The sequence below is a fragment of the Cnephaeus nilssonii genome, assembly GCF_951640355.1.
Source record: "Cnephaeus nilssonii genome assembly, chromosome: 5".
Taxonomy (NCBI): Eukaryota; Metazoa; Chordata; class Mammalia; order Chiroptera; family Vespertilionidae; genus Cnephaeus; species Cnephaeus nilssonii.
This window is the reverse complement of record NC_137076.1, coordinates 72084780-72096873: the sequence shown is the minus strand read 5'-3', so window position 1 is coordinate 72096873 and position 12094 is coordinate 72084780. Positions and strand designations below refer to the sequence as shown.

The following is a 12094-nucleotide window of genomic DNA, read 5'->3' as shown; positions in this document are numbered from 1 at the left end:
GCCTATACCCTCTCCAATCCAGGACCCCCTCCCCCTCGGACATCCCTCTCACAATCCAGGACTGCTGGCTCCTAACCGCTCGCCTGCCTGCCTGCCTGCCGGATTGCCCCTAACCACTTTCCTGCCAGCCTGATCATCCCCTAACCACTCCCCTGCCGGCCCAATCGACGCCTAACTGCTCCCCTGGTGGCCCGATCGCCCACAACTGCCCTCCCCTGCTGACCGGATCGCCCACAACTGCCTCTCCCCTGCTAGCCCAATCACCCACAACTGCCCTCCTCTGCCACGACCCTCCTCCTCCGCCAGGACCCGCCTCCTCCGAGCCGTGCCGCGGAACCCCTAGGCCTCACCACGCAGAGCGGCCACCAGGCCCCACCTCTGCTGTGTGCGTGGCCATCGTGTGACAGCGAAGCGCGAGGGTGTCATGCAAAGGGTGTGACGCCAACTAGCCTTTTATTATGTAGGATATATTTATATATATATATATTTGTATTGATTTCAGAGAGGAAGGGAGAGGGCGAGAGATAGAAACATCAATGTTGAGAGAGAATCATTGATCAGCTGCCTACTGCACGCCCCCTACTGGGGATTGAGACCACAACACAGGCATGTGCCTTTGACCAGAATCAAACCTGGGACCTTTCAGTCCGCAGGCCGACACTCTATCCACTGAGCCAAACCAGCTAGGGCAGGAGTCATTTCTTTGTTACCTGACTATACAGTGCTCAATAACAAATTCTATGTCCACCTACTTTAAAAATTCAGGTTTACTTTAAAGGCTGTTTCATAAATCAATTAAAAATGTTCATTTCAAGCCAGCCAGTATGTCAATTTAAAAAATGAGACTTCAAAAGGCAAAAGGACTATTATGTTTTCAAAACTAACTGTACTTGGTGCTGAGCGGGGGTGGAGGGGGGGGTGAGAGCTGAAGTTTTAAAACCATTTTCTGGAAGTGAAATTCCCTCATTAGCAGAATGAAAATTACTAAAATAAAACCTCATTTAAAAGGCCAGAAGGGGGAGCCCTCAGGCACTACTCTACCACTCTTCAATTATAGACCCCCCAATAGGAATTGTCAAATACAGATCTCAACAGGGGGAAAAAAGCACACTACTTTATTACTCCAGCAGGAAGAGTTCCTTCCTTGCCTGGCAACTTAGCCAACAAGAATCAATCACCACCCTAAACTCTCGATCTCCTCCATCCCAACAGACTTTTGTTCAAAATAATCCCTCTCATTTTCCTAGTTTTTCTCTAGAAAGTAAAGTTCCTCTCCTTTGCTTACTAGACTTGTCCTATGGTTTTTGCTATAGCTTGCTATTCTCTGGTAAAACAACTATTTTATTTTTAAGGTCAACAGCAGCCAGCAGACAAAGTGGAAGGGGCCAAAACTGGACAAAGGAATGGAGGATTCAGATTTTGGTGGCCCAGCCCCAAGCCCAGGCAATAGCAACAGACCCCCGCACTTACCACACTCATCAGCAGCTTGTCGAACCACTGCAGTTTCAGCTCAGACTTGGACCACATGTCCGGTCGCAAGGCAGTTTTCAGGAGGGTCACACAGCGGCGAGAAAGCACCTCCCCAGGAGACCCAGCAGTGTTGGTGTTGTCATTAACCTGGAAATTCATTCATTCAAGCCCACATTTCACTAAATACATGTTTAGTCATTCTTGTGACACTGCTTCTTGCCCATGCCCCATGCCCTTGCATCCCAGATGTCTACCTCACAGCCTCTTCTCCTACCTGACTCAACTCAGCCCTCTTGGCTGCAGGGACCCTCCCCCGCAGGACCTTACATTGGGTCAGTGGTGATTTGCAACCATTTGTGTGATTGATTAGTGTCAAGAGGCTCCCTGAGGGCAAGGATCCATGTTCCTCCCTTCTGGATCTCCTAAGCTGTGCCTAGCACACTGCAACAGGCAAGAATGCAGTGACTGAATAGTTCAGTACATCAATTTTCAACTGGTGTGCCACAAGAATTTTTAAAAATATGTTTTTATTCATTTCAGAGAGAGGAAGAGAGAGGGAGAGAGAGATAGAAACATCAATGATGAGAGAGAATCATCTATCGGCTACCTCCTGTACCTCCCTGCTGGGGATCAAGCCCGGAAACCAGACATGTGCCTTGATGGGGAATCGAACCATGACCTCCCGATTCATGGGTGGACACTCAACCACTGAACCACACCAGCCAGGCAAGAATCTTTAAAACATGCAATATCTGACTACTTAGTAAGGAGCACTGAATTGTTTTCCATTAGACTGTCAAATAAAAATATGACAACAGCCAACACAACAACAGCCATCCGGTGTGACTAAATCAAAATTATACCTAATTTGTCAGATTGGCAAAAAAAATATTTGTTGGTGTGCCACAGAATTTCAATGATTAGTTTATGTGTGCCATGATATGAAAAAGGTTGAAAATCGCTGGTTTAGTAGGTTCCTTTCAGTACTTGGGAAGCCTCAATAGTCAATAGTATTGCAAGACCCACTATTTTGCTTAATAGTTATAAAAATGCAAGATTACCAAATTTTAAAAAACGTAGAAAAATTTCATTTGCAATGTTTGTTTGAAATATAAAAATGAAAAGTTTCAGAAATAGATCCCCTAAAACTCCATGAAAACCGATATTGCTATGAGTGGTAAATAAATGCTTTCATTTATTTTTTGTATATTTTATCTATTAATTTGAGAGGGGGGAGGGATAAGAGAGAGAAGAGACAGGAGAGAGGAGAGAGAGAGAGAGGACATCAATTTGTTGCTCCACCTATTTATGCATTCATTGGTTGCTTTTTGTATATGTCCTGACTGGAGTTTGAACCCTCAACCATTAAGTATCAGGAGGACACTCTAATCACCTGAGCTACCCATCCAGGGTGTAAAAGCATTTAAATTACTAAATGTTGTGTTGGACTTTCCCAACACCTTTATGAGCTACGTAACTTGAAAGTTAAAATAATTTGCCCAAGATCATTGAACTAATACCACAATTCCATTAATTATTAGACATACCATTATATTATCACTGCTAAAAGAAAAAATACTTCTTAAATGTCATATGAATTATAAGACAAGGCAGACTTCAGAATTATCAGCATGTCATGAAATCTGATATGAAAGTGACAGACTACCTGTCAGATCTTGGTTCGTCTCTTTCTTTCTTTCTTTCTTTTTTTTATTAAACTGTCACAGAAAACATTCTATAGTTGACCAAGTAGACTCTGTTCTGAAAAATCCTTAATATAAGACATTCAGAACCCGCACCTGACAAGCCACTCGGATGAGGAAGTTCACCACAGTGTCCGTGTGCTGTTTATCAATTGGCTTGGCAAGAAGGGAGTCCGCTCCAGGCAGCGACTGGCTCCTCCCAAACACCTACAACGACAGGAAGAGCCTCTCAACAATGCATTCCAGGGTACAGCACTGGCCTGTGCAGCCCAATAACAGGGAACAGATGCCATTCTGGGTAGAGGGACACCAGAGGCAGGTGTGGCATCCACAGGACAACTAATAAACAAAGTAGCCACAAAGAAAGTAATGGGTCATTTGCAAGACTGGAAGGGAGTGTGGTCCAGGAAGTGAAAGGATGCTATCAAGGTACCTCTCCGACTGACAAAAAGCCAGCCATGAGAAGAGAGGACTGAGCCAGCGAGAGGTAATGGAGTCAGTGCACAAGTCCTAGCAAGCACAGAACTGGCGTTTCTGAGGTGGAGGAAAGGCCTGCGTAGCTGCAGCAGCATGAGCAAGTGCAGGGCATGAAGGCCATCAGAAGGGCCAAGTCATGCAGGCACTGAAAGCCAGCGTCAAGGCAAAGGATTGGTGAGGGGAAAGATAGTCTGCATTTCTTAAGTGTTTATTTGAAATTACTGTAACAGTCCCAAGAAGTTACAAAGACAGTACAGAGGTGCCATGTACCCTTCATCCAGCTTTCCCTAGCCTGAATTTTGAAGAGTGTTTTTTTGGTTCTCTGCTCTGTTAAAAGTGTAATGAAGAGAAATAAAAGTGGAAGGTCTGAGAGGAACTGGGAGGCAGTTTCAGTAATCTCAGTGAGAAGGGACCAGGCATCTGCTTGCACCACCATGGTGGGTACAGAATTAAAAAGAGGGTAGGGTATTCATGGCTGGGCTGCCAGGACTTGCTCTTGACCAGACATGTGGAGAGAAGGAAATGGACAGATTGCAGATAGTTCCAGGTTTCTAATTTGAATACAGGGTGAATGCAGGGCCACATACTCCGGAGAAAAAGAGGGAGAGGGAGGGAGAGTTCGCACCCACAGGGCTCTTTTGGTACCCAGCTGCCCTCCAAACAAAACAGGACATGCTATCTTTTCTAAAACTGAATGTACCATGGGTGCATGTCCTCAATCTATTTTCTTGCCCCAATGAGTTTCCCTTGATGCCTTTCTGCAAGTAATCCTATATAATAAAAGGGCAATATGCAAATTGACCATCACTCCAACACACAAGATGGCCACCCCTATGTGGTCAAAGATGGCTGCCCCCATGTGGACACAAGATGGCCAGCAGGGAAGAGCAGTTGGGGGCGATCAGGCCTGCAAGGGAGGACAGTTGTAGGGGACCCAGGCCTGCAGGGGAGGGCAGCTGGGGGCGACCAGGCCTGCAGGGGAGGGCAATTGGGGGCGACCAGGCCTGCAGGGGAGGGCCGTTGGGGGTGACCAGGCCTGGAGGGGAGGACAGTTGGGGGTGACCAGGCCTGCAGGGGAGGACAGTTAGGGGCGACCAGGCTGGCAAAGGAGGGCAGTTAGGGGTGACCAGGCCAGCAGGGGAGGGCATTTAGGGGCGAGATCAGGCCAGCAGGGGAGAGCAGTTGGGAGCGAGATCAGGCCGACAGGGAAGGGCAGTTGGGGGCAACCAGGCAGGCAGGCAGGCGAGCGGTTGGGAGCCAGCAGTGCTGGATTTTGAGAGGGATGTCTGACTGCCCGTTTAGGCCCGATCCCACCTGGGATCGGGCCTAAACGGACAGTTGGACATCCCTCAAGGGGTCCCAGATTGGAGAGGGTACAGGCTGGGCTGAGAGACACGCCCCCACCCCATGCATGAATTTCATGCACCGGGCCTCTAGTTAACTATGATCATCAGCAGTCTAATGATATTAAGTGGCACAAAGAAAATTGCATCTGGTAATTGGGAAACACCTTGAGTCGGTAGCATGTCATTGGGTTTCTCTCTGTTGGGTGCAGCCTTTCTCTCTGGCACTGTGCTGGGCACTTAGCCCACACTCAGAGTCTGTTGAGTAAGTGACCACACTCCCACAAGGAAGCACAGAACCTATAAAAGGAAGCACACTCCGGGTGTGCAATGATCTTACTGCACTGATTGCTCCTGTGGCCGTCCTAAAGCGTTTCACTTCCTGGGCGGAATCCACTGATAGGCCTCTTTTAATGGAAGATGACACAGAGTTGACTCCTTCTCCACTGGAATTTGGATCCATATCTGAATCCGGCTTAAAAAACACACACATATGACTTTAGATTCTGCAGAGAAGCGTAAGGAATACAATCAAGGATGACACAAGAGGGCTAACATCTCTACCTGCTGGTCCTTGATCCTCTGGAGCTCCCACTTGATGACAACTTCTGACAGGTCCACAGCCAGCCTTCTCTGCTCGATGGTGACGCTGGGTGTGAAGCCCAGCCTCTGCATGGCACTGACCATGTGCTGTACCAAGTGGTGCCGCACGGGGTAGTACACCTGTGAGCACAGGGCTTGTGTCACACCAGGGACGTTGTGCTGTGACCCCACACACACAAACACATATGCACATGCACATATATACACATACAACCTGCCTGGGTCCCAAAATACTCACATAAGCCAACCATAACTTTAGTGAGGAAATTCTCATCACCTTATGTGTGTGTTTATCACTTCCCCTGGCTCTGTTTGAGTCCCATACAATAGTGTAATTCAGTGATTTAGTACCATCTTTAAAAAATGTTGAAACACTCACCCGGCCAGTGTGGCTCAGAGGTTGAGTGTTGATCTATGAAGCAGGAAGTCACAATTCGATTCCCAGTCAGGGCACATGCCCAGGTTGCAGGCTTGATCCCCAGTAGAGGAAATGCAGGAGGCAGCCAATTGATGTTTCTCTCTCATCACTGATGTTTCTATCACTTTCTCCCTCTCCCTACCTCTCTGAAATCAATAAAAATATGTATTTTTTTTAAATGTTGAAACACTGAGTTTTCTTTAGGTAGATAAGCTAGTCACCTGTATCAAACTTAACACTTGCTATCATAATAGTTTAGCCATGCCAAGAAGCAAATTCCCAATTTAAAAGCTATAACAGCTTTCAGCTCAATACTACTAAATCCTTTCTCCTCTACCTAAAATCTACAAAAATTATGTAAATCCAACAAAGTGGGCAATTTAGCTACAAAAAGGAGATGCCAGCAACAAGAACAACTTTTTTAGCCAAGTTACCAAAATCTAGAGTTAATGATGACTCCTCCCAAAGTAACAATTTATGTGTATCCACTGTTAAATGAGAGTAATTACAAGAAAAATGCAGTCTAGACAGAAATACACCTAACATATTCTCTAAACTATAGCAATTTCCATGTTGATAAAGCCATACACATACACACATTTACACACTAATCAATGGATCTGAAATACCTTTACTGAAAGACTAACCCCCTATTACTGCAGAAACTGAAAAATAGGCAAAATGTTAAAGCATATGCCTGAATGTGCACCTGACATCAATCTGCAGTCCTTTCTGTGTACCTTAAAATGCTGCACTATCAAATGCAAAATATGAACCAGCTGAGGAACTGTGTGCCCCTCCTCCACAATGATCTTCCTTGTCCAGTGGGTCAGCATCTGGTGCCCATCCTCCATTCTGGCTGGCACTGCCGGAGTCAAAATGGCCATCGCTTGTCTGACAATTGCTCGAGCTTCCATTGCATGGGCCTTGAGAAGACTGTGAAAAACCTAAAACGGGAGAGAAATTCTTACCTAAGATAAAAATAAAGGCTTTAAAAACAAGATAAAAACAATCTCTCAGAACCAAGGCATATTTTTAAAAAATTCCTCTGAGCTCTCTTATTGGGAAACAACATAGTTGTGTTCTCCTCCATTCAGTTTTTTTTTGTTTGTTTGTTTGTTTGTTTTAATATATTTTATTGATTTTTTACAGAGAGGAAGGGAGAGGTAGAGAGAGTTAGAAACATCGATGAGAGAGAAACATCAATCAGTTGCCTCCTGCACACCCCGTACTGGGGATGTGCCCGCAACCAAGGTACATGCCCTTGACCAGAATCGAACCTGGGACCCTTGAGTCCACAGGCCGACGCTCTATCCACTGAGCCAAACCGGTCAGGGCCTCCATTCAGTTTTGATCAATGAATACATTCATTGTAATATTGATCGAGCACCTACTAAGTGCCCATGCCTGGCTAGGGTGGAATATTCCAAGACGAATGAGACCTAGCTCCCTGCAGACATCAATGTCTACCATAACTTGTGGGAAGTCAGTCATTTCACTCTGGCCACAGAATTTTAAAAAATGGCCGAAACCGGTTTGGCTCAGTGGATAGAGCGTCGGCCTGTGGACTCAAGGGTCCCAGGTTCGATTCCGGTCAAGGGCATGTACCTTGGTTGCGGGCACATCCCCAGTAGGAGGTGTGCAGGAGGCAGCTGATCGATGTTTCTCTCTCATCGATGTTTCTGACTCTCTATCCCTCTCTCTTCCTCTCTGTAAAAAATCAATAAAATATATTAAAAAAAAAAAAAAAAAAAAAAAAAAAATGGAGTGAAAGGGGCCACGATCAGAGGTAATCTTACAACAGTTCAAGTGAGCAGTGAAGTGCTTTTGTCAGGGAAACACAAAGACCACCCAATGGTACTGAGTGAGGGTGAAGGGACAGGAAATCAACAGGACTTGCCCATGCCTCCATGCTGGGCAGAACGAGAGGGTGTCACAGATGGCCCTCAGATCTCCGGCTGGGAAACTGGGAGAGCAGTGCCTATCACAGACTATATTTATATCTCAAGTGCATGTGGAAGGAGATGTCTAAGAGGCCACTGGCATTATTGGGGCCTGGGGTTTAATACCACAGACATTCATAAGAGGTAGTAGTTAGAGGAAAACAAAGAATGACCTCACAGAATAGGACAAGAGTGACTGCTTACCAAATGCTTAAAGGGAAAGACAGGCTGAGCACTCAAGTCTATTATTACATTGAATTCTTACACAGAGACAGTAACCAATTCACTCAGAGTCATGGAACTCCTTGGTGGAAGAAACAACTCAAACCCAGGTCTATCTGACATCAAAGCCTAAATCACTGAGGGGCTCAGGGAAGACAGTTCATCATCAGCATAGCCAAAACCGGTTTGGCTCAGTGGATAGAGTGTCGGTCTGCGGACTGAAAGGTCCCGGGTTCGATTCCGGTCAAGGGCATGTACATTGGTTGCGGGCACATCCCCAGTAGGGGGGTGTGCAGGAGGCAGCTGATCCATGTTTCTCTCTCATCGATGTTTCTAGCTCTCTATCCCTCTTCCTTCCTCTCTGTAAAAAAATCAATAAAATATATATATATATATTAAAAAAAAAAAAAAAGATCATCAGCATAGTGGAGGGCTTACACGATGAGGGTTCAAAAGTACCCACTGTCTATAGCAAAGGAATGGGCTGGGGCCCTTGACCAAAACATTTTCTTTTTCTTTTTTTGTATTGATTTCAGAGGGAAAGGGAGAGGGAGAAAGAGACAGAAACATCAATGCTGAGAATCACTGAGTTGGTGCCTCCTGCACGCCCAACACTGGGGATCGAGCCTGAAACCTGGGCATGTGCCCTTGACCGGAATCAAACCTAGGACCCTTTGGTCCAAAGGCTGACGCTCTACCCACTGAGCCAAACTGACTAGGGCGACCAAAACATTTTCAATAGAACGAAGAATTGAAAGCCAGAATGCAATGGGTGAGGAGCATGAGTTAGACAAAGGAGACATTTTGTTGTTTTAAAAGCAAGGCTGCAGAGGAACTCGAGCAGAGCAATAACTGGGGAGTAAGGAGAGAATAAATAGTCATGGGAGGTTTCACAGTTTGTAAGAGATGGCAGAGACGAACATTACTGAATGGCATTGGGAGAAGTCAACAGAAAAGGAGAGATCACAATGGTATAGGAGCAGCGTGTACAAGTATGGAAATGCATCCAATTGTTGGGCAGACATGAGGGAGCCTCGCTAAGTACCTGCAGGACAATTTTCTTATGTATTGCAAATTTGGCAATAATGTGTGCCAGAAGTAAGTGCCCACTGTATTTGCAAGCTGGGTCTACACAGGCCTTGGAGAGCAGGCAGGGCCAGGCGAAGGTCATCAGGCGGCGCAGCTTGCTGTTGCGGTTCTTGTTGTTGTCGTGGATGTGGTGGGGGGCGTGCTCCACCAGCAGTGTGGCATACTGCAGGAGGTAAATCCTCAGGGAGTCCAGCATGTCCGCCTGCTTCTCTGGGTCCAGCACCTGGGAAAGGCGAGCAGAAAGGAATTCCTTTCTGGTTTTGAACTGTGTTACCTATTAAGGGTCATACACGTTTAAACTTTAAAACACACACACACATACTTACATTTATCTACATTATTAAGTTTTCCAATGAGGAACCCAATAATGACATATCAAGTTTCCTTTAACACATATGGATTAGAAATTCACTGAATTTATTTCAACCTGCAAAAAAGGGGCAGGCTCATAGTCAGAATGCAGTGGGGAAAGTGGCTTGATGTGGGAAAGAACTTCCTCTTTGATACGAGGTGAGTTAGGACTGAGTTTCTTAATTTCCAGTAGTTGAGATTTTTTTTTTCTGGTCAACTACTATATTAGGATCAAAAAACGTTATCTGGCCGAGACCGGTTTGGCTCAGTGGATAGAGCGTCGGCCTGCGGACTGAAGGGTCCCAGGTTCGATTCCGGTCAAGGGCATGTACCTTGGTTGCGGGCACATCCTCAGTGGGAGGTGTGCAGGAGGCAGCTGATCGATGTCTCTCTCATCGATGTTTCTAACTCTCTATCCCTCTTCCTTCCTCTCTGTAAAAAATCAATAAAATATATATTTAAAAAAAAAAAAAAAAAACGTTATCTGGAAAAAAATCTCTATTTTTTTAAAATTGTTATGGTTTTCTATGTAATCAAGTATCTGATAGATTTTTGTGTGTGTTTCACGGATATAAGAAAAACAATGTACACTCTTTAAGGAATATTCTGCATGTCTCTATTGAATCAAGTATTGTAACTGCACCATCCAATTCAGCTAAATACCCTTAACTACTTTGTGTCTACAGAAACATCTCAAAGACTGAAATCTTCCATCACAACTGTGTCTTCATTCGGGTCCCTGTAGCCCCGTAAGTCTTCCTTCCCCTGAATTCACTGCAGTCCCTCCCCAGGGCTCCAGCCTGCCCAAGGCCATCTATCCTCATCCAACATTCAGAATCTCAATTCCTCCTTGGGCCGAGTCAGTAGGGAGACCAAAAACAATTCCTTAGGCTCAGCTCGAATTACCTTGGGAGGGTGGAAGTGGGGTCAAAACTTCAGGAAGAGACAAACACTACCTAAAGACCAATAAACTGCCAATAGGAACAACAGTCCACTCTACTTGGACCCCCCAACAGAACAGGCAACAGAAAGAGTAAAAAAACTGTATCCTCCCCAAGAGCATTAATGTGCATATGGTGCGCTGCAGCCCTGAAACGGCTATCACTCCTGCACTCCAACCAACAGCCACAGACGGAACACTCAATCTAACACCCTCACAAACACACCTGCCCGTGAAGTTCAAAGGCCTAACCTGCAGAGGACAGCCCAGGCTTCATGAAAAAAACACACAGGGCAGGCATTTCTCAAAGAAATATTAAATTCCAAAAATCTCTTTAGGGCAAACTATAAACACTATTATAAAAATGTAGACCTTAAAGCCTAAGCTAAGTTCAGATATCATCCTGCCACAAAGATGTTTCATTAAGTTGGCAATAAAGGGTCACAGCAGCAACTGTATCCAGTCTAATATTCTCACTGGCTTTTATAGAGTCCTTTGCAAATCTTAAGATGAAAAAAAAAAAAACATTAAAACTTGCTGGGCCAGCATAGCTCAGAGGTTGAGTGTCAACCTATGAACCAGGAGGTCAGGGTTTGATTCCCAGTCAGTGTACATGACCAGGTCTCCGGCTTGATCCCCAGTAGGGGGCCTGCAGGAGGCAGCCTATCGATGATTCTCTCTCACCATTAATGTTTCTGTCTCTCTCTCCCTCTCCTTTCCTCTCTGAAATAAATAAGAATATATATTTTTTTTTAATCAAAACTTGCCGAAACGGGTTTGGCTCGGTGGATAGAGCGTCGGCCTGTGGACTGAAAGGTCCCAGGTTCGATTCCGGTCAAGGGCATGTACCTTGGTTGCGGGCACATCCCCAGTAGGGGGTGTGCAGGAGGCACTGATTGATGTTTCTCTCTCATCGATGTTTCTAACTCTCTATCCCTCTCCCTTCCTCTCTGTAAAAAATCAATAAAATATATATTTTTTTTAAAATCAAAACTCTACTGACCAGCAATAGGGGTTTTTATAAAATGACTTTGAGAGCTAATTTTTTCATTGAGATACATTGTTTCTCACTGGAATCTATTAATGTAGAAAAAAGTTCATTTATTCCAAATGAAACTGCCTTAAAACATTCACTAATAAGAATTATAATGCATAAAGGCTGGGGCTCAGGGGCGTGGGCAGGCTGAGAGAGGACAATGGGGGGAAAGGGGGACATATATAATACTTTCAACAATAAGGAATTTTTTAAAAGAATAATTATAATACAGTAGTGTCCGCCCTCTCCCCCATGGTTTCACTTTTCCAAATATCAGTTACCCACAGTCCACTGTGGTTCAAAAATATTAAATGGAAAATTCCAGAAATAATTCATAAATTAAACTGTGTGCCCTTCTGAGTAGCATGATAAAAATCTCTTGCCAGCCTGTTCCATCCCGCCCAGGACATGAATCATCCCTTTGTCCACACTATATACACTCCCTGCCCATTTCACTTAGTAGCCATCCGGTTATCAGATCAGCTGTCAGAGTATCCCA

At 45.1% G+C, this 12094-nt stretch overlaps 1 protein-coding gene across 8 annotated transcripts in view; it reads right to left on the bottom strand.

Moving 5' to 3' along the window:
• Positions 1–12094, bottom strand: part of TRRAP (transformation/transcription domain associated protein) — a 122364-nt gene that overhangs the window by 52276 nt on the left and 57994 nt on the right. For all 8 annotated transcript variants that reach the window (XM_079770444.1, XM_079770448.1, XM_079770449.1 and 5 more), the window contains exons 38-43: positions 9225–9491; positions 6755–6961; positions 5558–5716; positions 5334–5468; positions 3270–3380; positions 1471–1617 (exon numbers count right to left, since the gene is read on the bottom strand). In XM_079770444.1, coding sequence (XP_079626570.1) covers positions 1471–1617; positions 3270–3380; positions 5334–5468; positions 5558–5716; positions 6755–6961; positions 9225–9491 — 1026 coding nt within the window. The remainder of the gene's footprint in view (positions 1–1470; positions 1618–3269; positions 3381–5333; positions 5469–5557; positions 5717–6754; positions 6962–9224; positions 9492–12094) is intronic.